We start from the raw sequence: 20,324 nt of genomic DNA, 5'->3' as shown, positions 1-20,324 counted from the left end.
ATTCCGCATGGCTCTGCTGTTATTTTGACACATATAAGACTGACTGCAATATGTCCTAGCTAAAGGAACACAAAACAACATTTTTTCAAAAGAAATTTCTTTTACTCTACAAAAGACAGTGGCACTTACATATTCCTCTCAGAGTCTGTGTCTATTTTTGGTAGCAAAAACTGGACTTGGTTATGTTATGTTCACAACTTTGTGGTTTCAACAACTGCTCCTCGGCCAGCATCAGGTGAACCCGAGTTTTCAATTTGGCTTCCCGGAACGTGAGTGTGATGGTTGTGTGAGCGCTGAGGGCCAGAAAAATCATTGAGGCAAGGGAGGAAGGAGATTTGTGTTGGTGGCGGACGGACAGAAAGCAATGGAATGAAGAAACCCGAAATCCAGGCAGAGCAAAGCAATCATTTTGTAAGTGCCATTATTTTCTATGAAAACCTGTAGTTTGTATAAGAGCACCTGGCCTCAACCCTAGATAATTTGAAAATCCGCTTACTATCACAATTTGCTGCACAAAATACAGAAAATCAGAGGTGTGTTGTCAGCATTTCAGCCTACAAGGAACATGAGAAAAAATACAACAGTCTGGCTCGGTCTGCATTTAAAAAATGCCAGGCACATGCTCTGTGGAATAAACCAGCAGGTCTGCCACAGCACTGGAATACAAGTCATAGTTCTTCTGACCCTATTTGACTCGTTGACGTCCTGTGTTCCATGCTGGAGGCCTTTAGTACTTGAGTTGTTATGCAATACATAACAATCATAAGGTTTTACATTTTGATTCAGATTCGAGCAAGCATCAGGGAAGTTGACATGCTTGGATTTTCAGTCGCGGGCTACAGAAGACGATGTCGCTGGCCAGATCTCGCCTCTGGGCAATGGGTTTGACGATAGTGGTTTTGATCAACTGTGCCTGAAGTTAATTCAAGAGCTGAACTGTCACTGAGATTTTGGGACAGATATTTGACTCGCAAATTTAGTATGTTGCCATTCACTGGTTTGCTAATTTTATTGTAATCATAACCCTTCAATACAAATATAATAATATTCAGTAATTATTACACAGTTGACATTTATTTTCATTCCCTTTTATTGTTTTAATCAATAATCTGATTTTCATTATTAAAAGTATGTAACCATGAAATTGTGGTGTTTTGTGGGACTGCAAATGAATTATTGCCACTTCAGTTTATTTCAATATATGAGACCAATTTATTAACGTGCTTGATCCCAGGACAAATTATTATTAAATCAAGATGGGATACATTGGCCAAATTCCTCTCAAGCGTGACTGTAGGAGAGAGCAAACAATGACCATATGTGCTACTGTTGACTCTATGAATGAATTAATTCATGAATTAACACATTTTGACCGTCCACACAAAAGTGCCATGCACGCGCGAGGACAATTGTAATCTTCGAGGAGGGCTTGAGCGCCACACACTTCATTCTCCGTCTTTGAGATGTTTCTTCCATTATTCTTGTATTTTGCACCTCAACAAACCAAACAATTCAGTAGAAGACACATTGGAACACACATTTTCGAGTTTATTGTTACCGTGTTTCCCTCATGTCGCCCTCCCCTATTTGTCACTTGGTACAGTCCGATGCTCCACGGTGGTGTGTGCCGTTTCAGCCGATGGCGGCTGGAGGAAGGAGAGGAGAGGGAGGAGGGAAAGAGGAAGAGTGGGGCATCATCCTCGAGGTGGAGAAGCAGGAATGAGAGCAGGGGAAGCTAGCCTGCTTGTTAGCCGGGTTATTCCTCTCGCGAGCGAGAGACAGACGATCAGCCACGGAAGAGAGTCAGTTGAATCTACTGGTCAGTGGTCACCTCCAACATGGATGCGGTCGTGTCTCCTCCTCATCCTTCGGGCCGGCTGCTGTTGGTTGCTTGTCTGCCTGTCGTGCGACTTGTTTCTTTCAGGGACTAAGAATACTACTTTGACTGTTTTGCTTCTTTTTTTGGTGTGTGAAAACCTCCAACTCCGAGTGCTTTTTTTGGTGGGAACCTCACGCAGCGCGTTGAAGGTAATGATTGGAAAGGGTATTTGCAAGTGCTTGGCTGAGCATCACCTAAACATTAAAATGGACAAAAATGCTGATTAATCATCGCCCAGTTTGAAATGTATTGAACCGATGCCGCTTGCGTGTATGACTTGTGTTTGCATTGTCACCTCAGCAGTGTTTGTCCACTGCCACAAAACAAGCCAAAAATGTGTTTGTTACAGACCTTCAATTACAAACTCTCTAAACTGGTAATTTGTCGCATTTGTACTATTTTTGGCCACTCTGCGTTTTTGTGTGTCTGTTTGAAAGCCATTTTTTTAAAAGTGACTCCAGATCTTGGTCTCCAGCAAGGTCCATCAAACACGAGTTGAACGACTGGTTCTTACTTGTGGCATGTTTTCCTTACTGTATGACATTTGTGCATACCACTAAGACCGCTTTCTCCTACTAGTATAGGTCAATTCTGTCTTAATGGTGAAGCAAGAACTACTGTGGTCGAGGAGGTTTAAAGTGCAGCAGAATAGCTTATAGGTTAGTTTAATTTTATACTGATAGGTCAAGAGTAGCACAGAGTGGTGAAAGATGAAAAAAAACACTACTGTTGCTATTCAATTTCCACTAAATTGGAAAGCAAGCATATTGAATACAAGCTTAAACTTCAACTGTTGGTTGTGTGAGATGTTTAATAATGTGTGGCTGCAAACAAAGCCATACTGTTGTCACAATCACATTCCCTGAGGTAACTCAAACTAAAATGGCTTGTATATGGTGTAAACATGGAGCAATAAATCCTAGATGGAAGCAAAAGGTTTGGAAAATAAATGTGTTTGTGTGCACAGGTGCACCCCATTCAAGACCTCAAACCACAGGGGATCAGTCAGTAGCGAGTGGGTGGGGTCAGATACGGCTTAAAAGCGCAAAGCAGCCGTGCATGATGCATGAGTGTATTTTCCCTTCATGGCTCACTGTGGTGCTAGCTGTTTTGAGAGTGTGTTTGTTAACCCCTACCACCACACATTGCTGTGGACACACCCTCTCCACTCTGCTAAGAGCTCCCAGCGTGACCATTGTGATTGAAAGTTGTAAATCACTTTTGCATGTGTGCGTAGCTACTAAGTTATGGAATTTCACATTTTTCTCCAATGTTACTTAATTGGGCTGCACCCGTACCAGTAATCAAGCCTAATTGTTCTATTTTCACTCAGTATTGTTCAAGATCATTCAAAGCTTGATTGTAAAATATACCTGAAATAGGTTTGAGTAGGTTGCGAGGGATTTATCCTCTCTCATCTGAGTGATTATCTTGATGTGTGGTGTGTGTTAAGAGTGAGTTTTTTTACCCAATATGCTGACAATTTTGTCATCTGGACAGACGACATAAACATTAAGCTTGTTTTGTGTGCAGCTGCTTCATGCGTCTGTGGAATAGAGCGCAGGTGCGAAATGCAGCACGGCTCTGCAGGAATTATGCAAGTGCATGACAACTGCCTGACAATACCATTGAGTCGTCAATTTGCAAGCCCAGTGAACACCAATGAACTAAGAGAACAAAAAAAACAAAAACATAGTCTGACACGTGACTGCATTCTTAAGTATCAGACACAAAAATATTCAACTAATCTTAAACATCTGTACATCTCCACTCTAACTTGTGTGAATTTTGAAATGTGCAGACATGTTTGGATGGTTTTATTTTAGCTTTGTCTACCACATGGATTGTTGAGCTCGTACTGTCCATGTGTGTTTTCCCCACACAATTTTGCTGTTGCACCTGCATGTGTGTTTATGGACTTGGCAGCTCTATTCAGCAAAGCATCGCATCAAAAATTAAAAAAAATCACAATTGGCCACCCTCATTGTGATTGCTGTAGTTAATGCTTTGAGATGAGCCTTTCCTGCTCAAAAGAGGTATTGCTGGAAACGTCCGTCATTGGATAGGATTAATTTTTCTTTGTGATTTAATATCAACACATATTGACCAGTATATCTTCTGTCTCACAGATGACGGAAGGGAGGCGATGTCAAGTCCATCTCCTGGATGACAGGAAGCTGGAGCTTCTTGTGCAGGTGAGTTGCTTGGACTTCTAGATATTTTATTGCTCTCTTCAGAGCTCCGAGCAAGGGAGTTCCTGATGCTGGTGTCCCAGAGTGGTTCACGGTTGATGCTGACTGGGCAAAATATGTCAGCATGATGACTTTGCACTTTTGTCACGCTCACCTGAGCGTGCAAACATTAAACAGATAGAGGCCCAGGGCAGTGCATCAACAACGTGTAAATCTGTTCTTGAGTGACCATCTAGACCAGGGGTCGGGAACCTTTTTGACTAAGAGAGCCATAAAAGTAAAATATTTAGAAATGTTTTTCAGTGAGGGCCTCACACGCGCAAGCACGCGCGCACACACACACATGCAAACGCGCACGCACGCGTGGCCACTTTTCAACAAAATGTCAGAATGTATTATTTAAAATAACTTTGTGATAGTACTCACCATTAACATGAATGGTATTCCGTTTCTCATGATCAATCCAGCCAAATGATCGGAATGAAAGTCAACTTGCCGGGTCCATAGGCGAAGTTACTGCTAGCTAGCCTGCACGCGGCTCATTAGCTTCCACACTTGCTATCTGCAATATACTTCTCACAGAAGTATATTGATGCTAACCTTAACATGGGGCTTGTTAAATTGTCACTGACATTCGACTGTTTCATCGATGGTATTGTTTCATTGCAAATTAGAATCAGAATATTTTCTCTCCACAAAGGCAAATCCTCCGGTGCATTCAAACTGAAGTGTACTCGTTAATTTTTTTTGGACTCGTCGGGCTCATGTAAAGGGGCGTTTACCTGTTTCAACATGACGGCCAGTACCTTCCAATCATAATTGTGCTTTCCGCCCACCTAAGTCAGTGTCATCCAATCTAAATTGCGCTTTCCGCCAACTGCAGGCCCAACAGGAAATGAACAGAAAAAAGGCGAGAATATGGATTTAGTTTTATCGGCGAGCCATATGCAATCATCAAAAGAGCCATCTCTGGCTCGCGAGCTATAGGTTCCCGACACCTGATCCAGACACTACAGAATCGCTCTGTATGTCTTGTGCCCGACAACTTCATTTACACTACAAAGGCTCTCATCAAAAAAGCTATAAAATGTTTTGACCCGTCTCACAACTTCAAAGTGATGAAAGGAATGAAATTTGACTACTACAAAGGCTCTCATCAAATAATATGAAAAAGACTATGACAAAACAAAGACAACCCTCTTTGTGATGACATGTTTTCAAACGCATCGACATGGTGGAATGTGCATGTCAACTTTGTATTCATATTCTTGACAATTTACAGTAAACAAAATGTTGTTGTTTATTGTACATTGATAGTTAGAAGCCGAACCTAACGTACACTAATTGTGTTTTACAACAATAATACCCAAGATCATTTATAAATCCATTTGTACCAAGCAAAATACATGCACGTACAGGGCCAAAATGCACAGTAAGTTTAAGTGTTTCAGGGAAGAGGAGCGACCTAAAAGGAGTAGAGTCATCCTTGATAAAGCATATAGAGCTCGTTAATTTAGATTGCAGTTAGCTTTGCAAAGTATACAACTACACTTGGATATTTATTTGTTTGTACAATACAATACAATACAATGCATATTGATTTATATAGCGTTTTAACAACAGCTGAAGCTATAACAAAATCGCTTAACTATCATTAACAAGAAATAAAGCAGTCACAAAGTTAGTAGACAGGACCAAGGAGTAAAACTAAGATCAAGTCCGATCAGTGGCAGGTCATTCCAGAGAGTGGGACCAGCAGCTGAAATGGCTCAAACCCTTTTGAGCCTCCATTTAGTTTTCGGCGCATCAAAAATGTCTGGTCAGCAAACCTGAGGTGCTGGGCAAGTGTGTTTGGGTGGATGAGCTCGGAGAGGTAAGAAGGAGCGTGGCCATTTAAAATTTTGAAAACAAATAATAAGATCTGGAAAATAACTCTAAAATATGTAAGGGAGCCAGTAAGTGGATGCCAGAGTAGGAGTTATGTGCTTCCTCTTCGGAGTACCAGCCAGGAGGCGAGCAGCAGCATTCTGGACCAGCTGGAGACGCTTCATGGAGCATTGACTGCCTCCAAAGTAAAGCACATTACAGTAATTGAGCTGTGTAATGTGACAAAAGCTTGAATTACTGCTTCAAGGTGCTCATGAGTGGGCAGAGATTTTATATAGTCATCTGCCTAAGATGAAAGAAGCTGGATTTAACAACTGCACCAATTTTTCTGTCAAGTTTAAAGTCACTGTCCAGTTTAAGACCCACATTTGAGACTGTTTAACTTGTACATTCCAACTTCTGTGTGCAATCTAACAGGCTGACACAGAGTTGGAGCGCTACGTATCTCTGGATGTCACGAGATGAGCATCAAAATACTCACTCTTGCTGTATGATCGGATTATATTTTTACCAGCATACTGAAAAATTGGGAATATATGTGCGCTTGTTAGATTGACTGTTGAGCTTTGAGTTCGACCAACAGTTTTGTGGGCAAGCTCATTTTCAGGGCATACGGCAAGCCAGAAACAACTCCAGACAACATATACAGGAGGTGTGCCTGACCAGTTTTAACAACTTGGTCGGAGGAGAGCTGTGCTGAATTTGTGAGTTGATATAACCATCGGACTACAATTTAAACCAAGTCCTAAACTTCAACCGCAACAAGTCAGGAGGGGAGATGTTCTGCATCTTTAACTGTTCATGTCAACACACTTTTTCAATCACCTCATTTCGGACTTCCACTTTTGGATCCTCATGGCCTTCCCCCGTTGGCAGTCACCTCTGTCATTCTTTTGCCTTGCGAACAGTTGAATCTCAGACACAGGTGCAATTTAATTGTAAGACCCCTCCAGTTTTTGCTGACCTTTCCTTTAAATCCCACTTCATATATTCATTACCTCACTGCTGCAAAATAAAACGACAAAATAATATAATTCTACTGTTACGGTTCAGGAGGAAGGGGTGACTCAAGAACTTTACAGGAAAACAAGTTTATGCAACAGAGAGCAATTTGTGATGAGAGCTCAGGAATAGACAAACGTGAGAGAGATTAAAATGTTCTGCTGACTCTGATTCAATTACACTGCCAGAAATGATCCCCTCACAGTCTCAACAGCTCTCTCTCTCTCTCTCTCTCTCTCTCTCTGAGCTTTCCGCTTCATTCTCCCACAGTTGAGCTTCTTTTCCGAGTCATAGCCTCCTCTTGCCCTCCACTAAATCCCACTGCTTCTCCAAAGACAACTGAACCTTATCACCTGCATCCATGCGTCCATGCGTGATGTATCTGCGTGATGTTTTTTATGTCATCCTTTTATCTGAGCAACCACCAATTCAGCTGTCCCATTTGTCCCAAATTACCTCATCCTATCAATTATGCATCCAGCGAGTCACCCCTCCACCTGTTCCACCATCCACCAATCTATGCACTAATAACAACATCTAACCGACCATTCATCCATCTGCATCCAGTCAAACAATCTACCAAGTATTGGCTCGTACTTGGATTTAGCGTTTTGCATGTCACTCCTGTCGCTAGTTGCGGTACCGAGAAAATCCTCAAAAGCAGTGTCTTAAACTCATGACAAAGAGTTAGCGGACACCGGCCATAAAGTTGCCTGCCCCATTTTTCACAACTTCAAACACAATAAGACGACTAATTGCAAAAAAAAAAAAACATTGTTGCAAAGTATAAAAGATTTCTTTAAATTAAGGATGTACCTACCAAAAATGCTCCCCTGCTTAATTTATGACAAATATTCCTTGCTGAAGATTTTGCTTCGGTTGTCGTTTGTCCATACACTGTCATGGTGCACAATGTAATGTTTGCGTTGCGTTGTCTGCTACAAGCCACGTGAACTCCTCTTTCTAAGCGCCTTTCAAAACTCAACGTTTCAAAACAAGCAACGTGACATGACCTATTTCCTTCCAGATATTAATGCCAAGAGTCAATGAGACCTCTGACTTTCCTCCTTGTTGAAAAAGTTATATCTTTTGGCAGTGTCTGAAACAACGTCTGCCCGGACGCCCGGGGCGTGCAACTTTTACGTCGGGCGTACAATTTACAAAACGTCCCCGCCCGGGTGGCCGACAACTTATTCAAGAAAAAAAAAAAAAAATCAAATGAAACTTTATTCATTAAAGGAAACGCTACCACCAAACTGCTACAAGCCACGTGAACTCCAGTTTCAAAGTGCCTTTCATAACTCTCAAGTACACTTTACAATCACGGGATAATGTACGTTTACGTTTTGTGGCGTCATAAATTTTGCTAGCTTCTTTTGAATCTTCTGGGGCTGAGGATCTGTGCATCTACTTTGGAAAATGATATGCAAATGCACGACCTTATAACTCGGGAAAGTCCGAAGCAGGAAGCAGGCTTCTGATTGGCTGTCGTGCCAAGTATGCAAATTGCCAAACGAACCGGTTTGTATACGTTTCATTTTTGGTTTTGATTAATGAAAGTATTCGCGTTTTAGTATGATGGTGATATTGTGTGTGGTTGTTGGTTGTACGAACCGTTTTGTGAAAAGATCTGGGTTAAAATTTCACCGAATACCGATCGCTGAAGGAAAACCGGTTCGTTTGGCAATTTGCAAACTTTGCAAACAAATGGGCGGTAACTTGTACGCCCAACGTAAAAGTTGCACGCCCCGGGCATCCGGGCAGACGTTGTTTCAGTCAGTTGTTTCAGACACTGCCAAAAGATATTACTTTTTCAACAAAGAGGAAAGTTATCGGTCTCATTGACTATTTGCATTAATATCTGGAAGGAAATAGGTCATGTTACGTTGCCTGTAGTCACGACGCACAAAAAAAGGAAAAAAAAGTCATACTGCTGTCAGAGTACTTTTGAAACCATAGCTTTTTAAAATCATGGACCTGGTAATCGGTTCATGGTTGGCTTTTATCTCACTCTTCTGTTGAAGATGGGTGCATTGACTTTCTGTATAATCTCCTTTTTCTCAATGATTCAGGAGGTGAGACATGTCTGTGTTGCATTCCGCAAGACGCTCCCTGTTTCGTGAACTGTGGGAATTCAGGCGGCTACGGAGCCACAATTCAGAAAAGGAAAATTATGTTGAACTTTTGAAAATGTTGACTTGAGGGAAAACCTGCCAGAAGTGGAATGTTTTTTCAAGCGGCGTGAAAATGGTCCGTTGCTATGCTGGTCAATTTCACATTTTCTCATTATTTAATAGCGCTTTTGTCCTTTCTTTCCTGCAAAGCCTCAGCTGGCTTCCGAATTCTTGATCTATTTCAGGTCAGCGAATTGTAATATTGTCCAGGTGTTTTAATCCCAAAGGGGCCATTTGCTTTTTATCCCCTACAGCCAAACAAACCCCTCCTGCGCCCCCTTCCTTTACCGCCTTCCTCTTAACTTTTGAGAGGGAGTCTTCTTGCGGTTTGTTTATGGAGTAACGCCTCGTTGGTTGGGAGCTATGTGCCAGCAGGCTAGCACAACTATTGGTGAGGTAGTAAACTCAGAAGCCCACCACCTGATATACCACCCTTGTAAAATAGATGTTCATCTGGCTATCACTCACTGAGGCTCAAATGGTGTAGGCAGCAGGATTTCCCTTCAACTTTTACACAGATTAAAGTCAAATGTCAGCGAGAGATACGTTGCACCAAATGAAATAAGAGTGCGCTAAATGTTGATGCATGTGTTGGGTTATTTTTTATCGTTCGCCCTTGGTTCATTGCTTTGACGGGTGTTGATGGAGATCGATGGTTAAATCATCAGGGAGCCAGGACTTGAACAGAAAGTTGATTTAATTTGGAGAGCACGGGCATTGTGGTGCGGACGGAGGAGGGAGTTCATGGAGAGAGAGAGAGAGACGAACGGGCAGCAGGAGTATTTATGCGGCGCATAGTAATGACGCGACAGGATGTGACGTAATAAAATGCGACATCGTGTAAAGGAAGGCAGGATATGACATACGAGGAAGTTCAAAATGTAAACAAAGATTACAGAGCGATGTTTAGAGATGTTTGTATGGCGAATTACCCTAACATCTCCCCCCTGACGAACATTTTTAACATCGGTCGAGGTGAACAGAAAAGAAAATCATAATGGAAACATTCTCAAATCAAAGTCATGTCATTCTCTAGCTACAATAGTCAAATCTTCATGGGATCCTGGATGGTGATCACCAGGATGACGAGTAGGAACAAAATTGTTTGTAGCATTTGTCGCAAGCAGGCCCCAGGGTGTGGTACAGACGAGCTGGTGAATGGGAGAATGTGTGTCTCTGTCGGCTCCAGTGATGTGCATCGGGAATCTTCTTGACGAACGGTGTGGTGTCTTCGCGAGTCCAGACGAAGCTTGTAGCTGCTAAGACGGCTAGCAGCTCCGCAACCGGTCCATCCCACTTTGGCGTGGCCCACGTCATCTTCTTCATACCGCATCTCTGTCCTGTGGAGACTAAAAGAAGACTTGTGCCAGGTCACATGTCGAAAGGATGGTTTCATTCTACACATCACTTTCTTGGGATTTCTTTCCCTATCAAAATCTGTCTCATCGTTTAGGCTCTATAATGCATTCTCTCACAGAAATGGCAGACATTGTTATTGTTAGATTTTAGTTGGTTAGTGTATGTTAGTGGTTAGTGAGTCTGCATTTCTGGAGGGCACCACTTTCTTGTGGGAATGATATTGCAGCTAACATCACTCAACACCAAAAGTGAAAATTTTGGCAATGATGATCTAGGCTATTGCCATTCCCCCCTGTTGAGACATGAAAAGTCTCAATTTGCCAATTGGGAACGTGTTTGCGCGGAACACGATCCCTCTTGGACATTGCACAGATCATCAATACGACCAGTCAGACCCTAGTTCGCTGACGAAGCCTCTTGGATAGGAGGCGAAACGTCCGAAACCTTTTGTACAGATGACGGCTGAAGAAACCTTCTCATCGATGGACCACTCCTGTACGACTGAGAGCTTACACAGACATCAATTTGCATAAAACTGCTTGTCAATCATTGGTCAAAAATTTGGAGTCCAAATTTTGGCATGTCTCTCAACACCTGCATGAGAACTAATTCATGTAGCGTGTACCACGGAATTTTTGTACATTGAGCACAGCTTCTTCTGCTGTTACTCCTCTGCTGGCACCCAAGCAAATCATCTCTGCAAAAATGTGTTTTTGGTGGACATTTGCATGTCACCAAATGGTATGGGTGGAGGACAGCCTTCTACAATTTGCACAAGTTGACATGGTCGTCAACATTATGGCGATCTGTGTAAATGGTCATCTCGTACTCGCCTTTTGTCATTCAGTTGGAGGGCACCAGTTGACAGTCAGTTTCGCTTCTGCGTAGGACATCCATTCGCACAACCCAGCTTCATCTGCGGCCACCCTGGCACGGATTCCGCAGGAGTCCTCCCATTCTGAAGGATCTCTTTCTCTCAATTCTGAAAGACGCTGGTTAGCGTGGAAGCCCTACACAATATATCTGATTTCGCCTGAATCTCTGGCTGACATCGGTGCCCACTCATTTGCCAATTTCATTCTTACCGGCGAGAAATTCCTTTAATGTGCACTGCAGTCAATTACTCCAATGTGCACTGCATCCAATTCATAATAATAATGATAATAATTCACAATCAAATCAATCCTGACAAGTTATCCTGCACTTTTAGTCGTAACTATAAACTACTTTTGAACTGACGAATGTCATCACTGTACGCAAAGGCAGCCAGAAGATAAATTAGCATCTGCATGCTGTCTTAATAAACGTTGGATTTCCTCCATTGCATCTCCAACATTGAATACTTTCAATTCAATCAAGCCTAATTGTAACAATTCGTTGCTCGCTAGATGGTTGGTTGAGAAATATGTGCAATAAAAATTGTCATGCATTACAATAAATGCCACACATTATGCTTGTGGAAAACAAAACTATTCTCAATATGGACTTTGTCATCGATCCCAAATCATCAGGTGGGTGTGCCAACTCTAGTTCTGCAGGTGCATCCCACCAGCCATTGCGGCCTCTCCTTTGTTGGATCTCCTATGACAATTGAAGCGGAGATTAAACTTTGTTTCCAAAAACACCAAGAATGCAAATTCGGTTCGGATGATACTCCGGATGAAAATCACAGGATGGGTGGATGCAAATTGCTTGTGCACCCCACAGTTCATCAATTCATCCTGCAAATGGAACATTTTCTCAACCATCATCCCAGCTCTGTTTGCGAATTGTTGCTTTACACATCATCTGCACAAAAAGCATAATGAAAAAGGTTCAGTCATCAAATTTTGCAACTCCATCTTTTCCTTTTGAAATTAATTTCTCTGCTCAGAAACTAATAAAGGTGCATCCGATCAAATTCAATTTATCGTTTTTATGAATCAAATCATCTGCTCTTTGATTTCAGGGGATGACAATTGTCAGGTCAAAACCAGTGTAATGATCACGTCACAATCATTATCTTAATAAATCTATAAACTTTCCTTTTATGAAATGTCCAATAATATCAACTGGTGAATCTCTGTAAGGACTTAATCACCAGCAAATTTAGTTACATTTACCTTGCCAATTCCATCCAATTCAAGATAATGTTCCTGTTATTCAGCCCAATTTACTGACCATTTTATTTACTTTTTCCAATTGAACCGTCGTTTACGAGCCAGCAGGGCCTCCGAATTTTCTCTGGGTCTTTTAAACCCCTCTTTGAAGCTCTGTGCTGACAAAAACCCTTGATAAGAGGCATCATAAATAACTCACTAAAAAACTAAACTCATAATTTTATAAAGTCACTCTTTGATTGTCATTTTATACCATTTCCATTTCATTTCGCATTTGCCCAAATCAGGATTTCAAAATGATTTGTCTTACATGGAAAAGGGCATGTAGCTTCAAAAGAGTGAATTAATCATAATCATTTATCATTGAATCTAGCACCATCTATCTTGCTGATTTCAGTTCAATTTGAGATAAACATCCTTATTTCCTCAATTGAACCGTGATAGAGGAAAAACTTGAGCAAAAACATACATGATTGTTATCCTAAGGAATGCAATGGTCTCACTGCTTAAACACCATCCCCCAGTTTTTGAGACACAGCAGGCCAACTCCCAGCAGTCATGAATAACTCCAAAACGCAAATGGCCAATGTTCAAATCGCTCTTGAGAACAATGTGGCACAATTTCAACGCTGATAATTTTACAAATTCACTGTAGTTCGGCTTGTGTCTATTCATTTGCTCACTCAGTCTAATTAATTATTTAATTCAGTTTTTTTGTTTCAAGTAGCATTCGTCAATAAGCTATGGAAAAAGAAACAGTGTTATGTCATTCATGAGGACGTCGAGCGGAGACGAAAGTCTCCTCGCTGCATGGTTGAACAGGTCTCCCGATGAGACAGGACAGCCCACTCCATGGCACCCGGTCGAGTTCTCTCGTGATGACAAGGCCGCCTCGGTTCTGTGGAGAAGAGAGGCCTCGCGGCAGAATCAAATTCGGCAGGAAGAATGTCTTTTATACACATGTTTGTGAATGTTAACGCAGCCCTTTATTAATTTTATTTTCCTTTATTAACTTGTTCGCGAATGAATCAATTTGCCGATCTCAGAATGTGGTTGTGAATTCACCCCCCATCCCTCTCTTACGGGTACAGAAAGAAGAATGGGGAGGTGGTCTATCCGCATTCTTTGGTTTTCTTAGAAGTTTACACAACGCGCGTACATACACAACAATACATAAAAACACACAATGCATGCACAAAAAGACGAAAGACAAAACACGAAAAAGGAAGACAAGAACACACACACAAGGACTGCTCCCCCTAATGCCCCCCTCCTCCAGCCGACCACCCTCTGCCCCCTGGACAATGAAACTCCCTGGGAAACCCCGTAGCAATGGCTAGCATTGTTGACCATGTGCTAGTGTTGGTGAATTAATTGAATGAAATTACGGTAATCCACAATATCGTGTCAACAAGCAGGCCTCGCCGAGGGAACGGTCCCTCGTCGCTCTTGTGGATACAAGCAGACGACCACCAAAAGCTAAGAGCTTCTGTCTCTTGTCAACCATTATAGCTGCAGCTATTTAAAACAAAAAACGTCCGGAGTGAAATCTCTCAATTCCCCAATTTCACTCACGGCCCTCGCGCACAGTGAATTCCAAAAATTCACCCCTTGTGAATATTATAATTAGAATTATTCTGGTCTTACAGTACGGCAGCCAGGGCGCGGTAAACCAGACATCTCGATAAATATTAGGATCGATTTGTCGCGTATATATTTAATACACCTCCAGGCTCGACTCAAATGGGGACCCGCCTTGGCCCGATCATCAGAAATAGAACCCATAGTTTGAACATGGGCTATAATCGGACGATATCTTCCAATAAAGTCGCGTTAGTAGCCTCGATACGTGGATTACGCGCAAAGAAATCCTTCTGGCCACAAAGGATTCCACATTCGTTCCACACCCAACATAGCAGCATGCTAGCGGCACTCACCCGTGAAACTCAACCGTGTGGTCAGGTCAGAATGAAGAGGCGCTTCCATCACGCACCCCTCAAGCGCTTCGGACCCAACCGGCGCGGGTTTCTTGGCACCAGAATGTTGGGTTATTTTTTATCGTTCGCCCTTGGTTCATTGCTTCGACGGGTGTTGATGGAGATCGATGGTTAAATCATCAGGGAGCCAGGACTTGAACAGAAAGTTGATTTAATTTGGAGAGCACGGGCATTGTGGTGCGGACGGAGGAGGGAGCGCATGGAGAGAGAGAGAGAGACGAACGGGCAGCAGGAGTATTTATGCGGCGCATAGTAATGACGCGACAGGATGTGACGTAATAAAATGCGACATCGTGTAAAGGAAGGCAGGATATGACATACGAGGAAGTTCAAAATGTAAACAAAGATTACAGAGCAATGTTTAGAGATGTTTGTATGGCGAATTACCCTAACAGCATGTCTGAATCCAAAGTTAGAGCTCGTGCTTTGACCTTCCGCTAAATGTCAATATTGATATTGGGGGACAAGCTGCAGCATGCCGGAGTCGACCATCACCTCACATCCTGGATTACAGACTACCTCACAAACAGGCCACAGTACGTGAGGGTAAAGAACTGTGAGTCGGACAGGCTTCTCTGCAGCACCGGAGCGCCGCAGGGAACAGTCCTGGCTCCATTCCTCTTCACCCTCTACACCTCGGACTTCAACTACAACACCCCAACCTGCCACCTTCAGAAGTTCTCTGACGACTCAGCTATTGTCGGCCTCATTACAGAGGGAGACGATAGGGAGTACAGGGGACTGACAAAGGACTTTGTGGACTGGTGCCAGCAGAATCACCTCCAGATCAACACTGGCAAAACCAAGGAGCTGGTGGTGGATTTCTGCAGGAAACAATCGTCACCTGCACCATTGAACATCCAGGGTTCGGACATTGAGAGGGTGACCTCCTACAAGTACCTGGGTGTTACTCTCAACAATAAACTGGACTGGACAACAAACACGGATGCCCTAATCAAAAAGGGACAGAGTCGCCTCTTCCTCCTCAGGAAACTGAGGTCTTTTGGAGTTCAGGGGTCACTCCTAAAGACTTTCTATGACTCTGTGGTGGCATCAGCCATCCACTATGGCATTGTCTGCTGGTCAGGCAGCATCACCACCCGGGACAGAAAAAGACTGGAGCGCTTTGTCAAGCGGGCCAGTTCTGTCGTGGGCTGCTCGCTGGACTCTCTTGAGGAGGTGGGCAACAGACGGACGCTAGCTAAACTAAAAGCTATGACGGACAGCCCCTCCCACCCCCTCCTGCCCATCCTGACAGCTCTGGGTAGCTCCTTTAGCCAGAGACTATTACACCCGCGCTGCAAGAAGGAGAGGTACCGCCGCTCGTTCCTACCGACTGCTGTCAGGCTTCACAATTCCCAATGATCACATGTGAAAAAAAAAAAAAAACTGGACACTTGTAAATATGGGTTGTTGCAATATATCTAAATGCATCTCTTGATTCTGCACTATGTACAGTCTTGTTTATAGAACGGTTTTTGCACATCTACATTTGCACAGTATACAGTTGACATTTTTATTTTGTTATGCTTAGAATATCTTGTTTTCTATCCTTTCACTCCCACCCCAACCCCATCCCTCTTCAATTGCTGCTGTGGACTGCAAATTTCCCCATTGCGGGACGAATAAAGGTATTCTGATTCTGATTCTGATTCTGATTGATGGCTTGATTTATTTATTCAGAGAAAATGTTTACAACAACCTCTTTGTTCGAGGGCTCTTGTGCTACCATAGCATTACAAAACACAGATTTTTCATTTGACACTAATGTTCTCGTAAGGCATGACAGCCTGGATGAAGGCTTTTTAAAATTAAATTGTCTTAATATCAATCCTACTTAGTAGTGAACTGTCTTTCGTACATTTGTCACATCTCAACATCAGCACTCCTTTGTAATTCTCTGCTGTTCATAATTACCTGTGTTATCATATAGAGCGTTTTTTTTTTTTTTTTTTTTTTTTGCATGAAGCCACCCACCAACTTGTCAGTTTGATCTCCCAAAAAACAGTTCCATGTCGTTCAGTATATGTTTGGTGTCTGCCACCTCACAGATACTGCAGGTTACTGAAAGTGCACTTTGATTCAAGATTGACGTGATGTGACGGAATTCTAAACTGAGCAACCCATAGATTTCCTACCTGATAGTAAAAACATAGGGTTGATTGGCCATTTATTAGCTCTCATTCAAGATTGTGTCTGTCAAAACTAATAGAAGTTGGGATTGGTCCATCTATGTTTCTCTCTGTTAAACTTGTCTAATCTGAGCAATTTTTGTATTTCAAGAAACAAGAAAAAAATCTGCAGGCGATCATATGCGATCTAGGTCAGTGTAGATGTATGAGTGTGTGTTTGTGTATGTGCTGGGATGACATCATCACTGGCATTTCTTGAAATAGCTCCCAGTGGCGTCTGTCACTTTGGTTGTAAGTGTGCTGTGAGAAGATAACAGAAGACCTCGGGGGAAGATTGTTAGGAAGATGCGCCCCTTTAGTGCTGTAGCTAATAGTGTGGGTATGTTGTGAGTGGGCTGTTTGCGTGTGGAGCACATGCTTGTGTATGTGCGTGTGTGCGTACATGTGTGCATGTGTATGTATTACAGGGCGAAGCACACTCCCGGTTAACCTCATTCAGGGAGAGGCATCCTCTTTTGCAAAATGTCACGGCCCAGCTGCATGAGGCAACAGACCTCATCCGCACCCTTTGATTTCCATTCTGGATGCCGTTCGGGAGGTGATTATTGAAAGTGGGGGACTGTCATCACTGCCTCACCAATGAATGCCACTTAGCATGAGCCACGAGGACCGTCAATTTGAACCCTTTCGTGGCTCTAGCTCTCTATCACCGATGGAGGACAGTGCTCTGATCCAGTACATGCCTCTGCAGCAAATGGTGTGGGTCAGAGGCTGAGAGAGGAGAGAGAGAGCGTAGAAAGAAAGGCACGGTTGCCACACTGTCAGCAGCATCCCTGAGCGCTGTTCATTTCTACTCTCTTCCTGTCATTAATCTCCTCTTCCCTCACTCATTTTTGCACTTTACCCTCCCTTCTGTTAAGAAATGCTTTGTCACTGTGGTGAGTCAATATCCGGTGCACTCTGATACACATTCGCAGAACTTCATTAGCAGCAATATGAATGGTAATGAAGAGATGTGATTTCTTTTTACTCCTTGTTACAAAATGTTATTTTTAGGCCCTGACTGGTCATGCTGAAGACATAATACAAAAAAGGATCCCTGTTTCCCGCATGTCCCAAGCGGCCGTGAGACACATAACTCTTTCACAGCAGTTTTATGTTCATCTTATTACTCACACTGACATATATATTCGTCAAATATATTTTTCAGCAGTTTTGAGATTTCAAGAGAGTGAAAAGGTTAATATTGTGTAGAAACAAAAAGACAAGGCATGATAATAATGATTATTCTGAAAATAGATTAATTTCTTGATTATTTTGTCAATTAATCATTTTTTTAATTTTTATTTATTCATTTGTTGTTGTTGTTGTTTTGACTTCAAGATGGTGCAGCGAGAGTGGCTGCCTTTAGGTCTTGTATTTTGTTTGTCTACTTTTTCTTTCCCTTTCTTCTTACTTTCATCACTTTGCTGCTGTGAAATGTAAATTACTCCACTGTGAGACTAATTTAATGTTTAAATGTCTCAAACTTTGCTAATTTCGCCAACACCCGCAAACGTTCAGTGGGATAGGGGCAAACGTGTGGGCCTTAAATCACAATTGAGTCTTTTGAAAGGTGGGAGATTTCATGAAGACTTAATTTAAAAGATCAAAATGTTAAAATATTTGCCAGTGTTTGGCCTCCTAAGGTGTCACTTTCAGAAACAATTGTTGCACTTCTCTCACATCTTTTACATATGGTATCGAATGTGTCTTTCCGCAGCCCAAGTTAATGGCAAAGGACCTTCTTGACCTGGTAGCCTCTCACTTCAACCTCAAGGAGAAGGAGTACTTTGGAATTGCATACACAGATGAAACGTGAGTTCTGGAGTGTTGACTAATCTCTAATTTCATGTACATTTTAAATGACACATAACTAATATGCTGAATACACAACACATGAAACGACCTCTGTTTACTTCAATTGCATGTTAACTCCAGAGTCATCAGCACCAGAACCACACTTTCCATCCATTTTGTTGTTTTTTTTCAACCATTTAGCTACACTCAGGGCCACAGGGGTGCCTGAGTATATCTCAGCTGCTTTGGGCCGAGAATTTTGGTACACCCTGAACTGATTGACAACGAATTGCAGTGCACAAAAAGAGAAACAACTTTCCACACTCACATTCACCACTCTGAACAATTTAGACCAGTTCAATCAACCGATTGTGCATGATTTTGGAATATCGGAGCAAACCGCAGAAGCAATTGCATTTTTAGTTGTCATTGCTGAATCTTATGCCCATTGGTTTAAATCAGGGGTGTCAAACTTGGGTCCGGGAGGCCTTGCAGTAACCTGAGTTTGACACTGTTGGTTTAAATGATGAGAACCACCATTGACACTTCCAATTTGCGTCTGCAATTATTTTGTAGAATGCTGCAAAATACTAATCTCCCTTTCCCCAGGAAGTGTAAATTTAGCCTCCAATAGTAGACTACCTTTTGAGAAAACACAACAATGAATTCAGTATGTTCGCCAACCTACTGTAGGATGACAAGTTGCACCTCGTGACACTCCATGCAAAGTCACAAAAAGGGTCAAACGATTTACATAAAGGGGGAATAATGTGACCTTACTTGTATGCCTGTGTCTCCTTTGTTTATGTCATTCAGGGGGAGGGGCAAAAGAAGGGAAACAATAACACTCATCAGCAGGCGTAATTTCTTTCCTCCAGCTCATGTTATCTTATGTTTTTTTTACCGGCTCTCCTCAGGGGCCATTTTAGTTGGCTACAGCTGGACCGCAGGGTGTTAGAACATGAATTCCCCAAGAAATCAGGGCCCATTGTCCTCTACTTCTGTGTCAGGTGAGTTTTTCATCCACTTCATCAACACACCGCAATGTCCTCCACTTTAGGATTTTTTCCCGTGTGCATGCGTGTGTGTGTGTGCGTGTGCGTGCGTGTGTGTGCGTGCATGTTTGTGTGCGTGCGTGTGTGTGTGTGTGTGCGTGTGTGTGTGCGTGCGTGCGTGTGCGTGCGTGCGTGTGTGTGTGTGTAAGGAAAGTGGGCCCTTATGTTTGTGTGTTTTGCCAAAGCTCAATGCGGTAGGAGGTACACACTGTAAAACCCAACAAGTTGAAAGTACTCAAAATTTATATGGCAACTGATTACGTCAAAATTTTTGACTACAGTTAACTCAAAATGTTTGAGTAGAGTTAACTCAAAATGTTCGCGTAGTTTACTCAAAATGTTTGAGTAGTGTAAATAAATTTTATGAGTTTGTCTGAACTTAAAAGTTATGAGTTTGATTGAGCTTAAATGTTATGAGTTTGTTTGGACATAAATGTTATGAGTTTGCCTGAACTTAAAAGATGTACTTTCAGTTTACTCTAATGTTTTCTTAATTTTTAAATTAAAATTAGGTTTCATATTTAAGGCTAACCAACTCAAATTTATAATGTTCCATGAACACATATATTCATGTATATTGTACTTACATTTGCCTTCTATGTCTAAAAACAAAAACACACCTCACGTCTGTTTTAGTTCACATTTTTTTATTAAGGTTTAAAACAACCTTTGATAAAACAAATGATAACAGTACCAAAATGCACAGCAT

At 42.2% G+C, this 20,324-nt stretch overlaps 1 protein-coding gene across 8 annotated transcripts in view; it reads left to right on the top strand.

Moving 5' to 3' along the window:
• Positions 1-20,324, top strand: part of frmd4a (FERM domain containing 4A) — a 196,836-nt gene that overhangs the window by 133,813 nt on the left and 42,699 nt on the right. For 4 of the 8 annotated variants that reach the window (XM_088996803.1, XM_088996804.1, XM_088996801.1 and 1 more), the window contains exons 2-4: positions 4,009-4,074; positions 18,484-18,578; positions 19,478-19,570. In XM_088996803.1, the coding sequence (XP_088852929.1) occupies positions 4,009-4,074; positions 18,484-18,578; positions 19,478-19,570 (254 nt within the window). Of the gene's footprint in view, positions 1-1,688; positions 2,029-4,008; positions 4,075-18,483; positions 18,579-19,477; positions 19,571-20,324 lie in introns of those variants that run through there. The other 4 variants (XM_088996805.1, XM_088996799.1, XM_088996798.1 and 1 more) reach the window with 2 other exon arrangements.

This window comes from Hippocampus bargibanti, linkage group LG05 (genome assembly GCF_051943395.1).
Source record: "Hippocampus bargibanti isolate YZ-2025 linkage group LG05, ASM5194339v1, whole genome shotgun sequence".
NCBI lineage: Eukaryota > Metazoa > Chordata > Actinopteri > Syngnathiformes > Syngnathidae > Hippocampus > Hippocampus bargibanti.
The sequence above is the reverse complement of the archived record's forward strand: the minus strand, read 5'-3'. Positions and strand labels throughout refer to the sequence as shown.